At 42.1% G+C, this 26,513-nt stretch overlaps 1 protein-coding gene across 2 annotated transcripts in view; it reads right to left on the bottom strand.

Moving 5' to 3' along the window:
- The window catches only part of LOC141173173 (uncharacterized), a 213,610-nt gene that overhangs the window by 39,614 nt on the left and 147,483 nt on the right, over positions 1–26,513 (bottom strand). Inside the window, exons 5-7 of one of the 2 annotated variants that reach the window (XM_073657805.1) lie at positions 13,559–13,588; positions 10,602–10,631; positions 4,130–4,219 (exon numbers count right to left, since the gene is read on the bottom strand). In XM_073657805.1, the coding sequence (XP_073513906.1) occupies positions 4,130–4,219; positions 10,602–10,631; positions 13,559–13,588 (150 nt within the window). The remainder of the gene's footprint in view (positions 1–4,129; positions 4,220–10,601; positions 10,632–13,558; positions 13,589–26,513) is intronic. The other variant, XM_073657806.1, reaches the window with a different exon arrangement.

Genomic DNA, 26,513 nt, shown 5'->3' with positions numbered 1-26,513 from the left:
AAATACCCATATAGCAATATATACGGTGATCATACCTATATCTGCATATACCCATAGACATAACAAGCCATTATTAAATGGTAGGTATGTATACAGAAATAGAACTATGAGGAGCCTTCTATTACCATCCAGGCATTTAAATCATCATAGAACATGGAAACATCTCACCCGGGGTCTTTTTATGTCTGCTCCCCCTTTACATTATAGGTGATCAGTTTGTCCACGGAACATCCCGACGCGTTTCAATCCTTCATCAGGGGTATATAGTTCCTCTTCATTAAGGGTATATCATTCCTCATTCCTGCATTGGTTCCTTAATCATATCCTAATGCCTCAAGTGGGTACACATTATGCCCTGCTTTATATGCGTGCGTTAAGCCGCGCTCCTTCATAATTACCGCGCTGACCGTGACGTGTTTCCGGTCCCAGAATACCACACTGCCGGAAGTAAACATCACGCGTTACCATGGGCATGGAACGCACTTCCGGTCCCAGAATACCCCGTTACCGGAAGTCAACGTCACGCGTTCCCATGGATATGGAACGCAAGCGTGCTGCTAGGAAACACGCATCACCTTACCAATACGTGGTGCCGCCTCACGCCATGCTGGAACCCACAGGTTCCTCCCCCATGCGATCCAGCAATCATATTAAGTGGGATAAAGGATTTTCAACAGCGGGAAAAGGCCACCCTCCGTTGTCCACATCTCTATTAAAACAAATACCCCAAATAATAATAATGTGTAAGAAGGCTCTATCTGTTAGTCACCAGAAAAACTGCCTAATTGTCTAAGTAAACACGTACAGTTCTCTCCATAAATTTATACAAATAGATCATGGATTAAAAAGGTTTTTATCGAGATAGAAAAGACCATATAAGTGCAATGCTTCGGTATGTTACATGGGGGTTCCCGTGGGACAAATAGTTTCAAAGAATAATATATTAATCAATCACCAAAGCCACAGCGGACCTCTCAAGAGAAACAGAAGAAAAAGGGGAGGCCCTAATGAAACAACTATAGTAATAACTAATCTGCTTACCCTACCTACGTGGAGGTTGGCACCCTACAAATCCTGCGCAAATGGCGCCCCCACTCTACGGTGGCTTTCCCTATCTACTTAACCCTATTCTGTCCCTATTCTGGAAGGAATGGGGCAAAGGAAAGAATCTCATTCATACCAAGTGGGGTAGTGGTGCCCAGGGTAAAGATCCAACGAGTTTCCTTTTGTAAAATGCGTAAATCCCAGTTTCCTCCTCTTATCGAAGGTGTCACCTTTTCAATGCCCATAAATTTAATGACATTGGCATCCCCCTGGTGCATAGTGTTTACATGATTAGCTATTGGGGTATCTTTCTTGTTTTTTATATCACGTAAGTGTTCTAATATCCTTTTCTTAAACTCCCTTCGTGTCTTCCCAATATATTCCAATTTGCATATACAAGTCGCTTTGTATATCACTCCCTTCGATCGACAATTTATGAGTTCCCTAATCTTGAACTCCCTCCCCTTGACAAAGCTCCTAAAAGTATTACCCTGGGTCATGGCAGAACATGCCTTGCAGTTATTACACCGATAGCAGCCAGAAACCCCTCGATCCAACCATGTGGGACTACGCTCAGACATAAAATGGGCATTTGGTGAGATATACCTTGTTTTTTGCGTATCTGTGGGGTTCTCTTTTTGGACTTCATAGCTTGAATACCTTCATTATTCTTACTTATGCTGGACCTAATAGGGCCTGATATTCTGTCCAGCTATATCGTAGATATTTATATCTTTTTACTTATGATATACCATATGGGCATCATGTTATAAATTTCTTTTTAGACTTTTCATTAATAATAGTTATATTTTATGTACTTATTTGCTATATTTAGTTAATAGAGAAAGTCACACACACTGCTAGAAGGCCAAATATTTTTTCAGAGCTAGATGCAGATATAAATTATTTTTAATTTGCAACCTGATGGAGGTCAGTATAGATGGACTAATAGAGAAAGTCCCACACACTGCTAGAAGGCCAAATACTTTTTCAGAGCTAGATGCAGAAAAAAATTATATTCAGTTTGCAACCTGATGGAGGTCAGTATAGATGGACTAATAGAACAAGTCCCACACACAGCTAGAAGGCCAAATATTTTTTCAGAGGTAGATGCAGATAAAAATTATTTTTAATTTGCAGCCTGATGGAGGTCAGTATAGATGGACTAATAGAGAAAGTCCCAAACACTGCTAGAAGGTCAAATATTTTTTCAGAGCTAGATGCAGACAAAATATTATTTTGAATTTGCAACCTGATGGAGGTCAGTATAGATGGACTAATAGAGAAAGTCCCACACACTGCTAGAAGGCCAAATATTTTTTCAGAGCTAGATGCAGATAAAAATTATTTTTAATTTGCAACCTGATGGAGGTCAGTATAGATGGACTAATAGAGAAAGTCCCACACACTGCTAGAAGGCCAAATATTTTTTCAGAGCTAGATGCAGAAAAATTTATATACAGTTTGCAACCTGATGGAGGTCAGTATAGATGGACTAATAGAACAAGTCCCACACACAGCTAGAAGCCCAAATATTTTTTCAGAGGTAGATGCAGATAAAAATTATTTTTAATTTGCAACCTGATGGAGGTCAGTATAGATGGACTAATAGAGAAAGTCCCACACACTGCTAGAAGGCCAAATATTTTTTCAGAGCTAGATGCAGACAAAAAATTATTTTGAATTTGCAGCGTGATGGAGGTCAGTATAGATGGACTAATAGAACAAGTCCCACACACTGCTAGAAGGCCAAATATTTTTTCAGAGCTAGATGCAGAAAAAAATTATATTCAGTTTGCAACCTGATGGAGGTCAGTATAGATGGACTAATAGAACAAGTCCCACACACTGCTAGAAGCCCAAATATTTTTTCAGAGCTAGATGCAGAAAAAAATTATATTCAATTTGCAACCTGATGGAGGTCAGTATAGATGGACTAATAGAATGATGCTATGCCCAAAAGATTTTACTTCACTAGGTGCAGTAAAAAAATTGGTATTCTATACACAGGTGGTATATCTTGCAACACAGATAGGCTACTCCACTGACTAATACACTCTGCAATAGGCCAAAAAGGATTAGCTTTGCTAGATTCAGCCAAATGCTGTGAAAAAAACTTGCACAGCACTGGCACAGACCTGCCTGGCAAAAACTGATAGGAACTGATGTAACCTAGTCCTGAAAAGGACTGCAATTACAATTAGTCTTTACTCCCACAATCTATCTATTTAAGAGCACAGACCTGGCTGATAAAAGTCGTAGGAAATGCTGTAACCTAGTCCTTAAAAGGACTGCAATCACAACTATTCCCTACTCCCAAGCTATCTGTAGATTTGTGCGAAAATTGGCTTGAAATTAACAAGGTATAGCGCACACAGCAACAGCGGTGCCGTCTAACATGCAGCTGCAGCAGTGAGAAAATGGTGGCGACGGGGCAAATGGCTTGTCTTATAGGGCAAGGACATGTGACATACACTGCCAATGACACATGCCCTTGCTTGTGTGACAAAAAGCACTTCGCTCCGTTTGTGCGCTGCTGATAGGCTGACAGATTGCACCTCCCCACTGTAAATGCGGGAAAGAGAAAAAAAAATGGAGATCTTCATTGTTCCTGCAGAGATCCATCCCCTGCCCCTCCCCCCACCCCGCTGTACACTCAAACTGCGTATTAACATTAATTTTTATCATTACTGAGAAAAAATCCAGTTATGATTTTGGTGCACGAACAGTTATCGAACATAACCTCGAACAGCCGAATTTTTCTCAAATCGTTCGTGTTCGCCGAACGGCTCGAACACCGCCCAAAACAGCTCGAATTTGAGATTGGCGAACAGTTCGAGTAGAACAACGCTCATCTCTATAAGCGAGCACTGAGAGTCGGGAGAGTTTGTCGCACTTTTGATCAGGCAGGTAGTTAACAACTAAATACCTATAAGTGCCTAGCCCCATAGGAAAAAAAACAGTTCCTGATAACTTCTTTAAGTAAATCTCAAACAAAAATCGAAATCTTTTTTTGTAGTTTTAATTTAGTAATAATTTTTTTTTTAATACTACTTTGCATGTTATAATAATACTCATTACTTACTATTTTTCCTCATGAAGTAAAGCACTAAGATTACTACCAGGATCAAACAGAGGGCACCACAAGCAGCAGCAACAACAGGAATCAACACATCTGAAGTAAACAAAAGGCAAATAAGAATGAAAATTCTGCATTTTATAATGTTATGTAATGTTATGCAGTCTGAAAATAACTGAAAGACAAAGACTAGACCTAAATATACAGCGAGTCCTGCTTCTGTAACAAACATAAAATTATAATTTCTGGATGAAATATGTGTACAATTGTCAATTGTTTGGATCCAGCTGCTGCGTTTTTGCATGTCCTGGACTTGGTTTTAAATAAACTGAAGTTTAATCCCTTTAACCCAAGGTGGTTTGCACGTTAATGACCCGGCCAATTTTTACAATTCTGACCACTGTCACTTTATGAGGTAATTACTCTGGAACGATTCAATGGATCTCCCTGATTCTGAGATTGTTTTTTCGTGACATATTGTACTTCATGATTGTGGTAAAATTTCTTCGATATCACATGCGTTTATTTGTGAAGAAAACGGAATTGGTGAAAATTTTCAAAATTTGAATTTTTATGCCCTTAAATCAAAGAGATATGTCACACAAAATAGTTAATAAATAACATTTCCCACATGTCTACTTTACATCAGCACAATTTTGGAATCAAATTTTTTTTATTAGGTAGCTATAAGGGTTAAAAGTTGACCAGCGATTTCTCATTTTTCCAACAAAATTTACAAAACCATTTTTTTAGGGACCACATCACATTTGAAGTAACTTTGAGGGGCCTTTGTGACAGAAAATACCCAAAAGTGACACCATTCTAAAAACTGCACTCCTCAAGGTGCTCAAAGCCACATTCAAGAACTTTATTAACCCTTCAGGTACTTCACAGGAATTTTTGGAATGTTGAAGAAAACAATGAACATTTAACTTTTTTCACAAAACTGTTGCTTTAGACCCAATTTTTTTTATTTTCGCAGGGGTAACAGGAAAAAATGGACTCCAAAATTTGTTGTGCAATTTTCTCTGAGCACGCAGAAACCCAATATGTGGGGAAAAAACACTGTTTGGGCGCACTGCAGGGTTTGGAAGGGAAGGAGCAGCATTTGACCTTTTGAATGTAAAATTTGCTTGAATAATTAGCGGACGCCATGTTGCGTTTGGAGAGCCCCTGATGTGCCTAAACAGTGGAAACCCCCCAAGTGACAAGTGACACCATTTTGGAAACTAGACCCCTCAGGGAACTTATCTAGATGTGTGGTGAGTACCCTGATCCCCCAAGTGCTTTACAGAAGTTTATAACATGGAGCCGTGAAAATAAAAAAATCAAACTTTTTCCACAAAAATTATGTTTTAGCCCCAATATTTTTATTTTCACAAGGGTAAGAGGAGAAAATGGACACCAAAAACTTTTGTGCAATTTCTCATGAGTATGCCAATAACCCCTATGTGGGGAAAATACAGTGTTTGGGCGCACGGCAGAGTTCAGAAGGGAAGGAGCGCTGTGTGACTTTTTGAACGCAAAATTGGCTGGAATCGAGAGCGGACGCCATGTCACGTTTGAAGATCCCCTCATGCGCCTAAATAGTGGAAACACCCCATAAGTGACCCCATTTTGGAAACTACACCACTCAAGGATTTTATCAAGGGGTATAGTGAACATTTGGAACCCAGAGGTACGACACAGAATTTGATAACATTATGTCATCATATTGAATAAGTTGTCATTAGTCTTGAGCGCAAGTGCTCACTACTTGAGTTTGCATCGGGTACGCGGGTATGCACCATGTATCGCGAGTGCTCGAGTCCCCGCCCACAAGTTTCACGGTTATTAGACACCCCAAAAAAAACATGCGGGAATCGCTCGTGCATGGCAGGCAATCTGCGCGAGTTTTTTTGGACGCGAAGCATATGGGGCAGAGACTCAGCATCTCACTTGAGCACCTGTGATAGTGCATACCCGAGCACCCAATGCAAACTCAAGTAGCGAGCACTTGCGCTCAACACTAGTCGCCATATCATCATCTTTTTTTTTTTCTTTTGAAAAAATCCCATCCCTAACCCTAGCCCAACCCTAACCCTAGCACAACCCTAACCCTAACACAACCCTAACCCTAGAGTTTATTTTTTAAGCAGTTTCTCGTGCGGTATAAGTGATTAGATGACTCTATTCTTCGGGTCGGTGCGACTACAGAGATACCAGAATCATATCGGGTTTTTATGATTGACAGCTGTCACACACTAAAAGACGCATTTTTTTGTAAAATCTAGTTTTTGCATCGCCATATTTTGAGAGCTATAATTTTTCCATATTTTGGCCGACAGAGTCATGTGATGGCTTGTTTTTTGCGGGATGAGTTGACGTTTTTATTGGTCCCATTTTCAGTCACGTGAAATTTTTTGATCGCATTCTATTCCGATTTTTGGGAAGCAGAATAAACAAAAACCAACAATTCAGGAATTTTTTATTTTTTTTATTTTTTCATGCTGTTCCGCATGTGGTAAAATTGATAAGGTAGCTTTATTCTTTGGGTCTGTACGTTTACAGTGGTACCACATTTATATCGTTTGTCTATGTTTTGGCTCTTTTACACAATAAAAGCTATTTTATAGAAAAAATTATTATTTTGTGTCACTTTATTCTGAGAGCTATAACTTTTTTATTTTTCAGCTGATGGAGCTGTATGGTGGCTTGTTTTTTTGCGGGACAAGATGATGTGGTACCATTTTTATTTATATTCGTCTTTTTTGTCGCGTGTTATTCCATTTTTTGTTTGGAGGTATGATGATAAAGCATTGTTTTTTGCTTCGTTTTTTTTTTTTTTTACCGTGTTCACTAAAGGGGTTAACTAGTGTGACAGTTTTATAGGTCAGGTCGTTCCAGACGTGGCGATACCAAATATGTGTACCTTTATTGTTTTTTTGTTTTTTTTCATAATAATATTTATTGATGGGTAATTATATTTTTATTTTTGGTGGATTCTTTTTTTTATTTTTTATTTTTATATTTTTACAATTTTTTTCCCTTCATTTTTAAGCACTTTTTTTTACTTTTATTCTTTGTCCCAATATGGGACTTTCACTTTTTTTTATTCTGATCGCCGGTATAGCACAGGGATGGAGCACCAAAACATCTTCCTGCTGTCTGGTGACCCACATGTTGTCATGACGACATCGGGTCGTCATGACAACATCCAGGAAGCCGCGGCAGACATGAATATTCCAATCACCTCCCCTTGCCACGGCAATGCTGCAATCGATTTCAATCACAGCATTGTGGGGGTTAATGTGCCGGGAGCTGTGTGGGACCGCTCCCTGCACATAGCACCGGGTGTCAGCTGTGACAATCAGCTCACACCCGGCAGCGATCGCGTCCACACAGCCTGCAAAGACGTACTAATACGTATCAGGGTCTTAAGTCCCAGTGCGCAGATACATATTAGTACGTCTTGGGCTTTAAAGGGGTTAATAAAGAAGAAATACCACATTGGTGAGTGCAATTCTCTTTTCTTCTACATATTTGACACTGCTGTCCACTCTGTTTTTCTGATCTAAAATTTGAGATACCAGGCGTGATGAGGTAAGAGGTGGCCATTCACATTTCTGTCCACCATGTGTATCCGTTCTGATACTGGAGATGCCAAGAGTGTTTAGGTAAGAAGATGCTGCTTCCACTGCGGTTCACCATGTCTATCTGATGAATACTGGAGATACCAAGGGTGCTGAGGTAAGAGGTGGTTGCTAACACTGCTGTCCACCCTGTTTATCTAATGTAATACTTGAGACATCAAGGATGCTGAAGTAAGAAGAGGCTGCTCACACTGCTGTCTTCCATGTCTATCTGATCGAATACTGAAGATACCTGAGGTGCTGAGGTACGAAGAGACTGCTTATAGTGCTGTCCACCCTGTCCATCTAATCTAAAAACTGGAAACACCAGGAGTGCTGAGGTAAGAAGAGGCTGCTCATACTGTTGTCCACAATATCTTCCTGATCTAATACTGGAGATCCCAGGAATGTTTAGGTAAGAAGAGGCAGCTCACATTGCTGTCCACCCTGTCTGACATAATACTGGAGATACCATGGGTGCTGAGGTAAGAAGAGATTGCTCACACTGCTGTCTAACCTGTCTATCTAATCCTAGTACTGGAAATATCGGGCATGCTGAGCCAAAAAGAGGCTTCTCACACTGCTGTCTACCCTGTTTATTTGATATGATACTGGAGATACCAGGGTTTCTGAGGCAAGACAATGCTGCTTACACTGCTGTTGTTCATATTATTGGATCCAATAGTAGATATATCAAGGGTGCTGTGGTAAGAAGAGGCTGCTTACCCTGCTGTCCACAATGTCTTTCTGTTCTCATACTGGAGATGCCAGGGTGCTGAGGTAAGAAGAGGCTGCTCACACTTCTACTAGTAACCAATAATACTGGTATCCAATACTGGTATCTCCAGTATTAGATTAGAAAGACAGGGTGGACAGCAGTGTGAGTGGTCTCCTCTTAGCTTCAGCTGTGGGTTCTCCTGTATTAGATCAGATTATAAATTGGGAACACATCTATCTACACATGAAGGGAGAGATCAGAGCTTTCTATTGCACATACTCAAAAGCACCTTTCCTATTAACATTGTAGGGCAGATTTCTGTCATTATAGTAGGATGGCAGCCATTGTAATATACTGTAGTGATTTCCTCCTAAGGCAAAATAAGTGTGCTTTACAAATTAAAGGTATTTAGGACATTATGCATGATCACATTTTCTTTTTTCTATTCACAGAGAACCTCTGTAAGTGAATGGAACTGAACAGTAACACCAAGCACTAGCAGTATGCAATGTATTGTATGGAGTTGAAGGGAACCCAGCATGATTGACCCTTTAATCAGATAATTGATTAGTGAGCATTAGACTCCCACTGATTTTATATCCATGACCTTAATGTTGTAGTATGGAAATCTTCATTATCAAAGACTGCATATGTTGCAGGAGATTTTCTAACTTCTTTTATTTAAGCATGCAGCACTAGATAGAAATAATAACTATTAGTTTAGAAAAGTAATATTCCTAACGTTGTGTATGAAGAAATACTTCCAGTTTATGAGAGCTAGTCTGATTTTGTATAGATGTTTAAGATTCCTTTGTACTTTATGTTTGTGTCATTAGGCAAAATCTCTTCTTTGCTTAATTATCCACTTACGATTGGCGATACCTTTTGTTTCGCCTTTATCTAAAAAACCTAGAATCAATTTTGGAAAAGAAATTTTAAAGAAAAATAGCCATTAACCAAGAAAATAGAAACGTTTCTACAGTGTTTTCTCTAAAGTATGTGTAATATATATTTTTTCGTACTTCAGTTTCTGTATATATTTATACTAAATTTCCCCTCTACATTGAGGAATCCATTACATGACTAAATGCCACTGCATGGATCATAACATGCCATTATGGCAAAATGTATATAGGGTATAGTAGTCTTCTAGTGTCTAGGGAACGTGGAGGATCAATCCAAGAAACAAGAAATAGGAATATAACTTTCTTCAAGTGTAATAAAGACATCATGTGGAAGAAAATAGTTTGTTTGAAGACTCAATGTAAGGTCTACATTTACACAGAGACTCTTGAGGTGAAACAGTTGAGTCACTTTTGGGCCACCACCAAGTCTGTGTTTTCTATAATAGAAAGGGTATGGTCACCACTGTGAGTGGATGATAGTACTCAGTAGTAGGATGCATATCCCAACAATAATATATGAAAGCCCAGGTCTTTCTGATGTAATATTGAGGATACCAGGAGCTGTAGAAAAGAAAATATCATTATTGATCTACCAGTATGACATACTCAAGGGTAGCTCAATTTACAGGATGGCCAACGTTTTGTTCTTCCCGTTCCTTATTCATTGTCTGTTAGGAGCAGAGTGTTGGATATTCCATGGAGAGGCTAACAGCAAGATGGCCAATGTGATCAAGGTCCAGGAGGCCCAAAATGTTGGCCATCTTGTAAAGCCCCCTTGAATAGGACATGCTGACTGATCAATAACTTATATTTTCTTCTTTGCAACTGAGGAATGCCGTAGTTATTCATATATTATTGTTGTAGTATGTATAGTGTTGGCTGAATTCATTTGAGGGTTAAGAATCTGTTGGCTGGGGTCTCTGAAGAATGTCTATGGTACACTAAGGTTATTCCATAGAAACAAATTATATGGACACTGTATGCATTTTAAGATGCCTTTCAGTTTGGATTGGTTTCCCTTAGGCATCAGCCAACAATTTTCTCATGTGAAATACTTACCATTGTTATCACAGTTTGTTTCTTCTACATCTAAAAGATCCAAGAACAAACATGCTATTGCTATTCTCTTATATCCCAAGTCAGTAAAAAATGTATTGGTTGTCACTAGTAGGTTAAGAAACCTTTACATTTCGATTGGTTTCCTTTGTGTATCAACTAACAGCTTTCTCACGTTAAGTACTTACCATCGTTGTCATCAGTTGGTTCTTTTTCATCTAAAAGATCCAAAAACAAACTTTAATATTTAAAAAAATAAATAGAAAAATGTATCAAATTTATTTTTGATTAGAAAGCCCAGATACAATATTGTTACCTACACACGTGGTCAAAATTGTTGGTACCCCTCGTTTAATGAAAGAAAAACCCACAATGGTCACAGAAATAACTTGAATCTGACAAAAGTAATAATAAATTAAAAATCTATGAAAATGAACAAATGAAAGTCAGACAGTGCTTTTCAACCCTGCTTCCACAGAAGTTTTAAAAAAATTAAACTCATGAAATAGGTCTGGACAGAAATGATGGTTCTTCTTAACTTAATATTTTGTTGAACTACCTTTTGAGGCAATCACTGCAATCAAACAATTCCAGTAACTGTCAATGAGACTTCTGCACCTCTCGACAGGTATTTTGGCCCACTCTTCATGAGCAAACTGCCCCCGTTGTCTCGTGTTTGAAGGTTGCCTTTTCCAGATGGCATGTTTCAGCTCTTTCCAAAGGTGCTCAATAGGATTTAGGTCGGATCTCATAGAAGGCCACTTCAGAATAGTCCAGTGTTTTCCTCTTAGCCATTCTTGTTTTTTTTTAGCTGTGTGTTTTTGGTCATTATCCTGTTGCAAGACCCATGACCTGCGACTGAGACCAAGCTTTCTGACACTGGGCAGCACATTTCTCTCTAGAATCCCTTGATAGTCTTGAGATTTCATTGTACCTTGCACAGATCCAAGACACCCTGTGTCAGATGCAGCAAAGCAGCCCCAGAACATAACTGAGCCTCCTCCATGTTTCACAGTAGGGACAGTGTTCTTTTCTTGATATGCTTCATTTTTCTGTCTGTGAACATAGAGCTGATGTGCCGTGCCAAAAACTTCCATTTTTGTCTCATCTGTCCATAGGACATTCTCCCAGAAGCTTTGTGGCTTGTCAACATGTAGTTTGGCAAATTCCAGAATTCCAGCCTGGCTTTTTTATGATTTTTTTTCAACAATGGTGTTCTCCTTGGTCGTCTCCCATGAAGTCCACTTTGGATCAAACAACGACGGATGGTCCCATCTCACACTGATGTTCCTTGAGCTTGAAGTTCACCTTTATTCTCTTTAGAAGTTATCCTGGGCTCTTCTGCTACCATTCGTATTATCCGTCTCTTTGATTTGTCATCAATTTTCCTCCTGCGGCCACGTCCATGGAGGTTGGCTACAGTCCCAAGGATCTTAAATTTCTGAATAATATGTGCAACTGTAGTCACAGGAACATCAAGCTGCTTGGAGATGGTCTTATAACCTTTACCTTTAACATGCTTGTCTATAATTTTCTTTCTAATCTCCTCAGACAACTCTTCCCTTTGCTTCCTCTGGTCCATGTTGAGTGTGGTACACACCATGTCACCAAACAGCACAGTGAGTATCTGTAGCCCTATATACAGGCCCACTGACTGATTACAAGATTGTAGACACCTGTGATGCTATTTAGTGGATACAACCTGATTTAATATGTCCCTTTTGTCACATTATTTTCAGGGGTACCATCATTTCTGGCCAGGCATGAATTTATTTAAAAAAAAAAAAATTGTGGAAGCAGGGTTGAAAAGCAATGTCTGACTTTCATTTGTTCATTTTCATAGATTTTTAATTTATTATTACTTTTGTCAGATTCAAGTTATTTCTGTGACCATTGTGGGTTTAAATTCGTTACACACACCAATGTTTTGGTCACCCCAGACCTCGATCATGGCCTGTTAGGAGCAGTGTGCTGGATGCTCCGTGAAGAGGCTGACAGCAAGATGGCCAATGAGATCAAGGTCCAAGAAGACCTTAAATTTGGCCATCTTGTAGTTTGGTTCCATTGAATATGACATGCTAACAGTTAAATAAATTATACTTTCTTCTTTGCAACTAAGGAATGCTGAGGTATTTCATATATTATTGTTGTAATAAGTATAGTGTTGCCTGAATAATTCATTTGAGGGTTAATAATCTGGAGGCTTATGGAAAGCTTTAAAATGTATATAGACTACTAGATGGTGGCCCGATTCTAACGCATCGGGTATTCTAGAATATGTATGCAGTCGACCGGGCTCAATCAGCAGAGTGGTGTTTAAATTTGGCGCCAAAATCGCTGATTGGTCGCGGCCGCCAGCCGCGACCAATCAGCGAACCATATTAGTGAGGACCGGGGAGCGGCGCTGCCTGTGCGGGTACTTCCGCTGCGAGGAGCCGGGAGATGACCGTTTGCTCGCAGCAGAAGTATCCCGACCGGCGGCGCCACTCCTCGGTCCTCCCTTCACACTTGCCGTTGGGAGATCAGCGGCCATAGCCGCTGATCTCCCGACGGTAGCCGCATGGAGGTCAGCGGCGCCGCCGGTCGGGGTACTTCTGCTGCGAGCAGCCGGGAGATGACCGGCTAGCGCCGGTCATCTCCCGGTTGCATCGCCGCTGACCTCCGTGCGGCAGATGAGCCGCAAACGGCCGCCATCTTTTTCTGAAATCCCGCGTCGCTGATTGGCCGCGGCCGGACCAATCAACGACGCGGGATTTCCTGGACAGAAGGACAGACAGATGATTATATATATTAGATATCTGATCCAACTTGCTTTAAGGTTCTTGTCTGCTCAGAGGATGGGTCATGGTTAGAAACAGAGTTGGAAAATCTGCAAATTTTTCAAAAGATCCAGTAGTTGACTTTTACTTTCAAAGTTATCTACCAGTTGACTAAATAAATCAAATTACCTGCAGATTAACTGGCAGATTACTACACATGTTTATGATCCTGTTAGCAGTAAAAGGAACTAGTTATATAAATGTAAAAAATGAAGTGCTAGGCGTTTGTAGAAGTTGGTGATTTACGTAGCATTTTAAGATGCCTTTCAATTTGGATTGGTTTCCCTTGGGTATCAGCTAAAAGTTTTCTCGCATTAAATACTTACCATTGTTGATACTGGTTGTTTGGACATCATCTAAAATATCCAAAAATAAAATGTATTATTTAGATGAAAACATATTTTTAGTTAGAAAGCCCAAACACAGTATTGTTACTTACTTACACACTGATTGCTCTCAGTGGGAAAAACAAGATAATATTGTAGTTATGATACCTTTTAATGGCTAACAAAAATAAAATAAATGATGTTACAAGTAGAGATGAGCGTTGTTCTACTCGAACTGTTCGCCAATCTCAAATTCGAGCTGTTTTGGGCGGTGTTCGAGCCGTTCGGCGAACACGAACAATTTGAGAAAAATTCGGCTGTTCGAGGTTATGTTCGATAACTGTTCGTGCACCAAAATCATAACTGGATTTTTTCTCAGTAATGATGAAAATTAATGTTAATATGCAGTTTGAGTGTACAGCGGGGTGGGGGGAGGGGCAGGGGATGGATCTCTGCAGGAACAATGAAGATCTCCATTTTTTTTTTCTCTTTCCTGCATTTACAGTGGGGAGGTGCAATCTGTCAGCCTATCAGCAGCGCACACACGGAGCGAAGTGCTTTTTTTCACACAAGCAAGGGCATGTGTCATTGGCAGTGTATGTCACATGTACTTGCCCTATAAGACCAAGCCATTTTCCCCGTCGCCACCATTTTCTCACTGCTGCAGCTGCGTGTTAGACGGCACCGCTGTTGCTGTGTGCGCTATACCTTGTTAATTTCAAGCCAATTTTCGCACAAATCTACAGATAGCTTGGGAGTAGGGAATAGTTGTGATTGCAGTCCTTTTAAGGACTAGGTTACAGCATTTCCTACGACTTTTATCAGGCAGGTCTGTGCTCTTAAATAGATAGATTGTGGGAGTAAAGACTAATTGTAATTGGAGTCCTTTTCAGGACTAGGTTACATCAGTTCCTATCAGTTTTTGCCAGGCAGGTCTGTGCCAGTGCTGTGCAAGTTTTTTTCACAGCATTTGGCTGAATCTAGCAAAGCTAATCCTTTTTGGCCTATTACAGAGTGTGTTAGTCAGTGGAGTAGCCTATCTGTGTTGCAAGATATACCACCTGTGTATAGAATACCAATTTTTTTACTGCACCTAGTGAAGTAAAATCTTTTGGGCATAGCATCATTCTATTAGTCCATCTATACTGACCTCCATCAGGTTGCAAACTGAATATATTTTTTTCTGCATTTACCTCTGAAAAAATATTGGGCTTCTAGCTGTGTGTGGGACTTGTTCTATTAATCCATCTATATAGACCTCCATCAGGTTGCAAACTGAATATATTTTTTTCTGCATCTACCTCTGAAAAAATATTGGGCTTCTTGCTGTGTGTGGGACTTGTTGTATTAGTCCATCTATACTGACCTCCATCAGGTTGCAAACTGAATATATTTTTTTCTGCATCTACCTCTGAAAAAATATTGGGCTTCTAGCTGTGTGTGGGACTTGTTCTATTAATCCATCTATACAGACCTCCATCAGGTTGCAAACTGAATATATTTTTTTCTGCATCTACCTCTGAAAAAATATTGGGCTTCTAGCTGTGTGTGGGACTTGTTGTATTAGTCCATCTATACTGACCTCCATCAGGTTGCAAACTGAATATATTTTTTCTGCATCTACCTCTGAAAAAATATTGGGCTTCTAGCTGTGTGTGGGACTTGTTCTATTAATCCATCCATACAGACCTCCATCAGGTTGCAAACTGAATATATTTTTTTCTGCATCTACCTCTGAAAAAATATGTGGCCTTCTAGCAGTGTGTGGGACTTTCTCTATTAGTCCATCTATACTGACCTCCATCAGGTTGCAAACTGAATATAATTTTTTTCTGCATCTAGCTCTGAAAAAATATTTGGCCTTCTAGCAGTGTGTGGGACTTTCTCTATTAGTCCATCTATACTGACCTACATCAGGTTGCAAATTAAAAATAATTTTTATCTGCATCTACAGTACCTCTGAAAAAATATTTGGGATTCTAGCTGTGTGTGGGACTTGTTCTATTAGTCCATCTATACTGACCTCCATCAGGTTGCAAATTGAATATAATTTTTATCTGGATCTAGCTCTGAAAAAATATTTGGCCTTCTAGCAGTGTGTGGGACTTTCTCTATTAGTCCATCTATACTGACCTCCATCAGGTTGCAAATTGAATATAATTTTTATCTGCATCTAGCTCTGAAAAAATATTTGGGCTTCTAGCAGTGTGTGGGACTTTCTCTTTTAGTCCATCTATACTGACCTCCATCAGGTTGCAAATTAAAAATAATTTTTATCTGCATCTACCTCTGAAAAAATATTTGGGCTTCTAGCTGTGTGTGGGACTTGTTCTATTACTCCATCTATACTGACCTCCATCAGGTTGCAAATTGAATATATTTTTTTCTGCATCTACCTCTGAAAAAATATTGGGCTTCTAGCTGTGTGTGGGACTTGTTGTATTAGTCCATCTATACTGACCTCCATCAGGTTGCAAATTAAAAATAATTTTTAGCTGCATCTACAGTACCTCTGAAAAAATATTTGGGCTTCTAGCTGTGTGTGGGACTTGTTCTATTAGTCCATCTATACTGACCTCCATCAGGTTGCAAATTGAATATAATTTTTATCTGCATCTAGCTCTGAAAAAATATTTGGCCTTCTAGCAGTGTGTGGGACTTTCTCTATTAGTCCATCTATACTGACCTCCATCAGGTTGCAAATTAAAAATAATTTTTATCTGCATCTAGCTCTGAAAAAATATTTGGCCTTCTAGCAGTGTGTGGGACTTTCTCTATTAGTCCATCTATACTGACCTCCATCAGGTTGCAAATTAAAAATAATTTTTATCTGCTTCTACAGTACCTCTGAAAAAATATTTGGGCTTCTAGCTGTGTGTGGGCCTTGTTCTATTAGTCCATCTATACTGACCTCCATCAGGTTGCAAATTGAATATAATTTTTATCTGCATCTAGCTCTGAAAAAATATTTGGCCTTCTAGCAGTGTGTGGGACTTTCTCTATTAGTCCATCTATACTGACCTCCATCAGGTTGCAAATTGAATATAATTTTTATCTGCATCTAGCTCTGAAAAAATATTTGGCCTTCTAGCAGTGTGTGGGACTTTCTCTATTAGTCCATCTATACTGACCTCCATCAGGTTGCAAATTATAAATAATTTTTATCTGCATCTACCTCTGAAAAAATATTTGGGCTTCTAGCTGTGTGTGGGACTTGTTCTATTACTCCATCTATACTGACCTCCATCAGGTTGCAAACTGAATATATTTTTTTCTGCATCTAGCTCTGAAAAAATATTGGGCTTCTAGCTGTGTGTGGGACTTGTTGTATTAGTCCATCTATACTGACCTCCATCAGGTTGCAAATTAAAAATAATCTTTATCTGCATCTACAGTACCTCTGAAAAAATATTTGGGCTTCTAGCTGTGTGTGGGACTTGTTCTATTAGTCCATCTATACTGACCTCCATCAGGTTGCAAATTGAATATAATTTTTATCTGCATCTAGCTCTGAAAAAATATTTGGCCTTCTAGCAGTGTGTGGGACTTTCTCTATTAGTCCATCTATACTGACCTCCATCAGGTTGCAAATTAAAAATAATTTTTATCTGCATCTAGCTCTGAAAAAATATTTGGCCTTCTAGCAGTGTGTGAGACTTTCTCTATTAGTCCATCTATACTGACCTCCATCAGGTTGCAAATTAAAAATAATTTTTATCTGCATCTACAGTACCTCTGAAAAAATATTTGGGCTTCTAGCTGTGTGTGGGACTTGTTCTATTAGTCCATCTATACTGACCTCCATCAGGTTGCAAATTAAAAATAATTTTTATCTGCATCTACAGTACCTCTGAAAAAATATTTGGGCTTCTAGCTGTGTGTGGGACTTGTTCTATTAGTCCATCTATACTGACCTCCATCAGGTTGCAAATTGAATATAATTTTTATCTGCATCTAGCTCTGAAAAAATATTTGGCCTTCTAGCAGTGTGTGGGACTTTCTCTATTAGTCCATCTATACTGACCTCCATCAGGTTTCAAATTGAATATAATTTTTATCTGCATCTAGCTCTGAAAAAATATTTGGCCATCTAGCAGTGTGTGGGACTTTCTCTATTAGTCCATCTATACTGACCTCCATCAGGTTGCAAATTAAAAATAATTTTTATCTGCATCTACCTCTGAAAAAATATTTGGGCTTCTAGCTGTGTGTGGGGGATTTGTTCTATTACTCCATCTATACTGACCTCCATCAGGTTGCAAACTGAATATATTTTTTTCTGCATCTACCTCTGAAAAAATATTGGGCTTCTAGCTGTGTGTGGGACTTGTTGTATTAGTCCATCTATACTGACCTCCATCAGGTTGTTAATTAAAAATAATTTTTATCTGCATCTACAGTACCTCTGAAAAAATATTTGGGCTTCTAGCTGTGTGTGGGACTTGTTCTATTAGTACATCTATACTGACCTCCATCAGGTTGCAAATTGAATATAATTTTTATCTGCATCTAGCTCTGAAAAAATATTTGGCCTTCTAGCGGTGTGTGGGACTTTCTCTATTAGTCCATCTATACTGACCTCCATCAGGTTGCAAATTAAAAATAATTTTTATCTGCATCTAGCTCTGAAAAAATATTTGGCCTTCTAGCAGTGTGTGGGACTTGCTCTATTAGTCCATCTATACTGACCTCCATCAGGTTGCAAATTAAAAATAATTTTTATCTGCATCTACCTCTGAAAAAATATTTGGGCTTCTAGCTGTGTGTGGGACTTGTTCTATTATTCCATCTATACAGACCTCCATCAGGTTGCAAACTGAATATAATTATTTTCTGCATCTAGCTCTGAAAACATATTTGGCCTTCTAGCAGTGTGTGGGACTTGTTCTATTAGTCCACCTATACTGACCTCCATCAGGTTGCAAATTCAAAATAATTTTTTGTCTGCATCTAGCTCTGAAAAAATATTTGGCCTTCTAGCAGTGTGTGGGACTTTCTCTATTAGTCCATCTATACTGACCTCCATCAGGTTGCAAACTGAATATATTTTTTTTCTGCATCTACCTCTGAAAAAATATTGGGCTTGTAGCTGTGTGTGGGACTTGTTCTATTAATCCATCTATACAGACCTCCATCAGGTTGCAAACTGAATAAAAATTTTTTCTGCATCTACCTCTGAAAAAATATTTGGGCTTCTAGCTGTGTGTGGGACTTGTTCTATTAGTCCATCTATACTGACCTCCATCAGGTTGCAAATTGAATATAATTTTTTTCTGCATCTAACCCAGCCAATAGTTTTGGCCTAATACCACAGTTTGGCCACTCAGCTCTGCTCGGTTCCCATCCATTGTTTTTTTGTGCAAACAACTCCAGAGTTGTGAATTAGTTAACCACCAAAATGAGTGGAAAAAGGCCTGCTGCTGGTGGAAAGGGGAATAGGCGTGTTGGGAAGGGGAAAAAAGGTTGTGTCCGTGGGGTAGGTGTTAAAGCAACAGTAACATCTGCAGAAGAAAGACCATCTTCCAGCCAAACTAAAATGTCTACTTCTTTTAGCGGACAATGTGATAAGATCCCTTTCTTACGGCCACGCCAATCGCTACAAATTCCAGATGAGGCACAAAAACAGCAGGTGCTTCAACGGATATCAAGTGCTCCTTTAAGTGGGCTCTCCTCCACATCAACTTCAACATCACAAATACTCCAGTCCTCAAAGGTGTCACCCCAATCGCACTTGCTTCCTCACAGCTCCCAAATCTCCAGCTGCCCGTCTGAGTATGAGGTAGAACAGATGGTTGAGTCTGCAGAGCTGTTTACTCATACTATAGCCTGGGAATCAGAGGTCGACTCCAGTGCTTCTGTGAATCCAGACGAGGAAATGATCTGCACTGATGCCCAGAATCTTTATGAGTCGGATCCAGGACCAGACGCAGAAGGTTCTGACCATAATGTAGACCCTCATTCCCAAACTGTAACTCCTGTTGGTGGAGACAATGAGGAAGACGATGATAACACTCAAATACCTGATTGGAGCGACAACTTTAGTTTTTTGTCAGGGCAGGAACAGGTTGGCTCTGAGGACGACGGGTGTGATAACGCACAGGGTGATGATGATGAGGTCGGAGATCCCACTTACTGTCAACCCACAGTCAGCCAAGAGATGAGGTCAGCAGAGGAGGTGGAGGAAGATGCTAGTGACGACGAGGTCAGGTTGCGCCTTCCTGGACAGAGACGTAGTACTGGAAGCACGTCAACAACTGCATCCTCAAACACAACTCTGCCTCTCACCACAAGTCGTGGTGGCTCTTCAGGTCGCATGGGTGCTAAGCCTTGCATAGCCTGGGCATTTTTTCAGATCGATAAAGATGACCCAACTCGTGTTATCTGTAACATTTGTCAGCAAAAGCTAAGTAGAGGCCAAAAAATACATAGTTTGAGTACTTCATGCATGAATCGGCACATGGACATGAAGCATAAGTTGCAGTGGGAAGCTCAGTGTGCTACAATGCGGCCTAGCCGGCCGGGCCAACCACCGTCTGCCATATCTTGTGCATCCGCGGCCTCTTCATCCTCTGTGACTGGGGGGACAGCAGTCACACCTGTTTTGGGGCGCAGACCTGCCACCTCTTTACCCGCAACAGCCAGCGTGATTGGCAGGTCATCATTTTCTTTGGAGGTGGTAACACCAGCTGGTCTTGAGCGCTGCCCGACATCGATAGCACCACCTTTGGATCAAGGCAACCTAACATGTCCGCCTGCATCTTCCTCACAGACCGGCAGTTTGCCGGGGACACCCTTATCAACCCCGTCTAAGCACAATAGCCAGCCCTCGGTCCCTCAGATGTGGACAAGTAAAAGACCATTTCCTCCTAGCCATGAGAAAGCTAAGAGGTTGAATTTCACCATCTGCAAGCTCTTGGCTACAGAAATGCTGCCTTTCCGCCTGGTGGACACAGAGGATTTTCGAGACCTTATGTCCGTCGCAGTGCCCCAGTACCAGATGCCCAGTCGGCACTACTTCTCAAAGAAAGGTGTGCCTGCGCTCCACCAGCATGTCGCACACAACATCACCGCTTCTTTGAGAAACTCTGTGTGTGACAGGGTGCATTTCACCACAGACACTTGGACGAGTAGGCATGGACAGGGGCGTTACATGTCGCTGACTGGGCACTGGGTAACTATGGTGACAGCAGGACAAGGGGCTGCTGTCCAAGTCTTGCCGTCCCCACGAGTTGTGCGTCAATCCTCTTTATGTCAAAGTTCCTCCACTGCTTCTGCCTCCTCAACCTCCTCTCGGTCTTCCACCTGCACCCAAAGCCTGTCTGGTCATGCCACAAGCTTTCTAACTGCGCAGAAGGGATCCTGCACACCTCCTTACTATGCTGGCAGTAGGGCTCAACGTCATCAGGCGGTTTTTACATTGAAATGTCTGGGAAATGTCACACAGCTGAGGAGTTGTGGTCAGCTCTGGAGAACCAATTTCATGAATGGTTGTCTCCACTGGACCTGAAACCAGGGAAGGCCGTGTGCGACAATACTGCAAACCTGGGTGCGGCCCTTCTCCGGGGCAATGTCACACATGTGCCTTGTATGGCTCACGTGTTGAACCTGGTTGTCCAGCAATTTTTAGCCCACTATCCCAGACTAGATGGCCTTCTGCAGAGGGCACGGTCGCTGTGTGCTCACTTCCGCCGTTCGCATCCCGCAGCTCAGCGACTTACATCTCTACAGAAGTCGTTGGGCCTGCCACTTCACTGGCTAAAATGCGATGTGCCTACCCGGTGGAATTCAACTCTGCACATGTTGCAGCGACTGTGGCAGCACCGACAAGCCCTGGTGCAATACGTTCTGACGTATAGCCTGGGCCAACGAGATCCAGAGGTGGGGCAAATCACGCTGGAGGAGTGGTCTCAGATCAGGGACCTATGCACCCTTCTGCACAGTTTTGAAATGGCGACGAAGATGTTTAGTGCTGACGATGCCATTATCAGCATGACTATTCCGGTGATTTACATGCTGGAGCACATGTTAAACAGAATTCGGAGTCAGGTGGTGGCACAAGAGGAGGTGGAGGAAGTAGAGGAGGAGGAGTTGTATGCGGAAGGGCTAACATCTGCAAGGTCCAGACGGTCGGCAGCACCAAGGCGGCAGGCATGTGAGGGTGGGGGAGATGGTTTTACCAGGGCGCATGGTAGCAGCCAAACTAGTGAGGAAGGTGCAGGAGCCCAGGAAGAAGTGGAGGACGAACTGATGGAAGACTCATCAGATGAGGGAGACCTTGATCACATTTCTGTTGTGCGAGGTTGGGGGGAGAGGACAGAGGAAGGAAGCATGATTGTTACCTCGCCACCAACACAACAGGGACTTGGTGCTCCTGGATGCGCAACACACATGAGTGCCTTCTTGCTGCACTACCTGCAACATGACCCTCGAATTGTGAGAATTAGAAATAATCCTGACTACTGGGTTGCCACACTGTTAGATCCCCGGTACAAAAGTAAATTTGCAGAAATTATTCCTGCCATAGAAAGGGATGCACGCATGCAGGAGTATCAGCAGAGACTGTTGCAGAATCTTACATGTGCTTTTCCACAAAATACCAGTGGTGCACGTAGTGAATCTCACAGTTCCAACTTGCCAACCGTGGGACCGTCAAGTGTTCAGCACTCAAACCGTAACAGAACCATAGTATCTGCTGGTAACATCAATTTTGCGGAATCATTTCACCACTTTTTTAGCCCATCCTTTGTAAGGCCACAGGAGACAAGAAGTCTGACACATAGTCAACGCCTAGAGACGATGGTACAGGAGTATCTCCAAGTAAACATTGAAGCCATGACTGTGTCACTGGACCCTTGCTCTTTTTGGGCTTCCAATCTGGATAAATGGCCGGAGCTAGCCACTTACGCCTTGGAGATCTTGTCATGCCCCGCAGCCAGCGTTCTGTTTGAACGTGTGTTCAGCGCTGCTGGTGGTGTGCTGACAGATAAGCGCACGCGGCTCTCCACTGATAATGTAGACAGACTCACGTTCATAAAGATGAACAAATCATGGATCCGAAACGACTTTTCTACCCCTGTGTCATCCTGGGGAGAGTAAAAGCTTGATGATTGGTTAAAATCACCCTAGCAATCGTTTTAAGCTTTCAAATTACTAATCATGTTTATCTGTATCTTGGCTGGAAAAAAATTTGGGCTTTGTAGCAGTGTGCAGCACTGATTCTATTAGGCCATCTATAATAAGCTCCACCAGATTTAAAATTACTAATCATGTTTATCTGTATCTTGACTGGAAAATAATTTGGGCTTTGTAGCAGTGTGCAGCACTGATCCTATTAGGCCATCTATACTAAAGCTTCACCAGATTTAAAATTAATAATAATTTTTAGCTGCATCTAGCCCGGAAAATAATTTTGGGGCTCCGAGATGCGCAAGACACATAAGTGCCTTCTTGCTGCACTACCTGCAGCATGACCCTCATATTGTCAGAATTCGAAGTAATCATGACTACTGGGTTGCCACACTCTTAGATCCCCCAAACTTTTCGATCAACCTTTTCATTTTAATAAAGACCAAAAAAATGGTCATTTTTGAAATTATAAGCATTAGCAGGTTGTTAGAAACTGAAATCAAACAGTTTTCAACTCAAAACTTTATTCTAGGTGATGTTACATTTTCACATAGGACCCCTTGTTCGAAAGGAGCTTCTGAACTCTCTCGTCCATTGAATTTGTCAGGTTTTGGATGGTTTCTGCTTCAATTGTTTTGCATGAGGACAGAATACCCTCCCAGAGCTGTTGCTTAGATGTGAACTGCCTCCCGCCATCATAGACACTACTTTTAATGATGCTCCAAAGGTTCTGAATGGGGTAGAGGTCAGGGGAGCATGGGGGTCACACCATAAGTTTGTCCCCTTTTATGCCCATATCAGCCAGAGATGCAGATGTTTTATGTGCAGCATGAGATGGTGCATTATCATGCAAAAAAATGATCTTGCTGTGAAATACACGGTTCTTCTTCTTGAACCATGGCAGGAAGTGCTGTTTGAGAAAATCCACATACATTATGGAGTTCATCTTTAGCGCCTTCAGGGATCCTAAAGGGGCCGACAATCTCTCTCCCCATGATTCCAGCCCAAAACATTACTCCACCTCCTCCTTGTTGGCGCTGTAGCCGTGTTTGCGTGGGGTGTCCATCAACCAGCCATCCTCCACTCCATCCATCTGGACCATCGAGCGCTGCATGGCACTCATCCATGAACAAAACAGTTTTGAAATCAGTCTTCATGTAATGTTTGGCCCACTGGAGCCGTTTCTGCTTGTGTGAAGTGGATAGAGGAGGTCGACAGGATGGCGTATGCACAGCTGCAAACCTCTGAAGGACCCTGCATCTTGTTGTTCGGGGGACGTTGGAGGCACCAGCAGCTTCAAAAACTTGTCTGCTGCTATGACAAGGCTTTTTTGCCGCTGCTCTTTCAACCTGACGTAATTGCCTGTAGGAAAGAGTCCTCAATTTGCCCTTATCAGCACGCACACGTGTGTACTGTGAATCAGCTACATACTTCTTGATTGCCAAGACACTTCATCCTGATCATCGCACAATGTTGATTGTAGTCATGCCTTGACCTAAACACTCCACAATTTGTTGCTTCTCAGCAGCCGACACATCCTTTTTCTTTCCCATTTTGGCAGAAAATGTAGGCTGCTTAATAATGTGAGACAGCCTTCTTAAGTAGTCTTGCCTTTCATTGGACACACCTGCCAAACTAATTAGCACAGGTGTCTGCAATTGCTTACAGTGATATAAAGAGCCCTGACACACATCACCATCAATGAGTTTAACTGACAAACAAACAAATTCTTCCCTTATCACTCCTAAACACTTTTTGCATAATAATTTGGAACACAGTGTACATGTGCTTTTCCACAAAACACCAGTGGTTCACGTAGTGAATCTTACAGTTCTAACTTGCCAATCGTGGTCTGTATGGAGTTGTTCAATAAAGGGCCCAAAATTAAGATAACATAGATGGGAGAGGTCTCTATGAATAGGAATTCCTAAGTATTTGATACCCTGTGAGGGCCAGGCAAAGGGAAAGTTGGACTGGATGGAATCCTATATGGATTTGGGGAGGGAGACATCGAGGGCCTCAGACTTCGCTGCATTGATTTTAAAATTTGACCATGTAACAAAGTGATCTATTTCAGCCATAACAGCATGGATAGATATATGTGATTGAGTGATATATACTAGGACATCATCAGCAAATAGAGAGCACTTGTACTCGGTGCCTCCCACCTCAATCCACCTAATATTGGGGTTATGGCGAATTGATGAGAGCAGGTGCTCCGTCACTAGAATGTATAAGAGAGGGGACAGAGAACATCCCTGCCTTGTCCCATTGGTGATTGTGAAAGGTGATGAAAATGTTCTGACGCGGCCCCTGGGCCTTGGGACTCCCGGAGCCGGACCCTTTTTGGTGGATGCTGGTGGTTGTAGTCTCCGTGGCGGCGACCCGGTTCCGTGGCTCAGGGCGGTCAAACCAGTGGCGGAACTATTTATGTGGTTTTGATGTTTAAATGTCCGACTACGCTACCCGTGGATTGCGGTCAGAGTGAACCGCCGCTCCAGAGCAGACCGCTGAGGCTGGTGTTGTGGGTGCAGCAGAGCGTAGCATAACTCCCCACGGGAGGAGTATAGCCTCAGGGCAGTGTATGCGGAGGATGGGGGTGATGGTGCAGGGCAGCAGCAGTAACGACACGGAGTCAGTGATGCAGTCCAGGGCCTTTACTCACAGTTCTTATTCTCCAGACCACGTCTGCAGGTAACGGCTGCCCACGTCGTACTGTGCTCACCAGGTGAGGGTCTCAGACAACTCCCAGATAACTTTGGAGCGCTTCACAGGACCCCCTTTGTGTGTCCATTGTCTGGCCTTTCTTACCAACCCTTCTGTCCGGCTGCCTCGGGCCTCCTCTTGGTAAACTTGGCGCCAGTTTCCCTGACCCTATGTGGTGCCTTCCTAGCGGGTGTAGCGAGGGGCTGCGCCACATAAAATGTCACAGCCTCCTGTTTCTAGCTGAGGGTCGTTTCCTGCCTCCACTAGTTTCGGGGACCGGTCTCCCCCTTTGGCCTGACCCCTCCACGCAGGTGGATTCGGGCGTGCGGTGGCGACTCGCCCGTCCGCACCCCTGGGATCCCTTCGTTCCTCATTCCTGGAGCCTTCTCCGCTCCTCTTCCTTCCTTCTCCCTCTTCCAGGCCTGGGCCTCTATTACTAGGCCCGCCTCCGGAACAGAGCTCATGCAGAGCCCCTGCTCCCTGCCACTTCTGCTCAGACTTCTCTGCACTGAACTAAGATGGTGCCCACCTTTTATACTCCCTTCTCAATGCACCCAGGAACTGCTTCCTCCCTGCTCCTGCACTACAGGGTTCCCCTTCCTCAGTGTTCCCTCCCCCCACTCCAGCCAGGGACAGGGACTGTCGTGCCCATCTCAGGGGCATATTGGTCGCCCTGCCCCACGGCAATGTGGTGTAATGCAGGCAGGTGTCGGGTCCTGATCCACACTACATCCTTACCTGAGAGTGAGATATCACACCTCTGGGTGAGGTGCAATACCTCTGTAGCAACCGAGCCCTCAGGGTGCTACAGTTCCATTTATCTTCAGCCTAGGTGACGTATTGCGATACAGGGCCGTGATTTTGGCTATAAAAGTGTCCCCTAGACCCCTACCCCAAGCTTTTTAAGAGAATCATATATGGCGTGCCAGGAGACTCTATGGAATGCTTTCTCAGCATCCAACGAGAGTATCTAATTACAAATTTTTAACTGCATCTAGCCCAGGAAATACTTTGTGCCTAGTAGCAGTGTCTGCTAGTCAGCGGATTATCCCGGCTGTTAAGCAAGCTACACCACCTGCAGTTTGGACACTTAATTTTTTCAAAGGAAATGCTTCGGGACCAC

Source organism: Phyllobates terribilis, unplaced genomic scaffold (genome assembly GCF_046119375.1).
Source record: "Phyllobates terribilis strain yellow unplaced genomic scaffold, ASM4611937v1 Scaffold_12__6_contigs__length_324123572, whole genome shotgun sequence".
Lineage (NCBI taxonomy): Eukaryota > Metazoa > Chordata > Amphibia > Anura > Dendrobatidae > Phyllobates > Phyllobates terribilis.
Note: the sequence above shows the minus strand (reverse complement) of the source record. Positions and strands in the feature narration are given on the sequence as shown.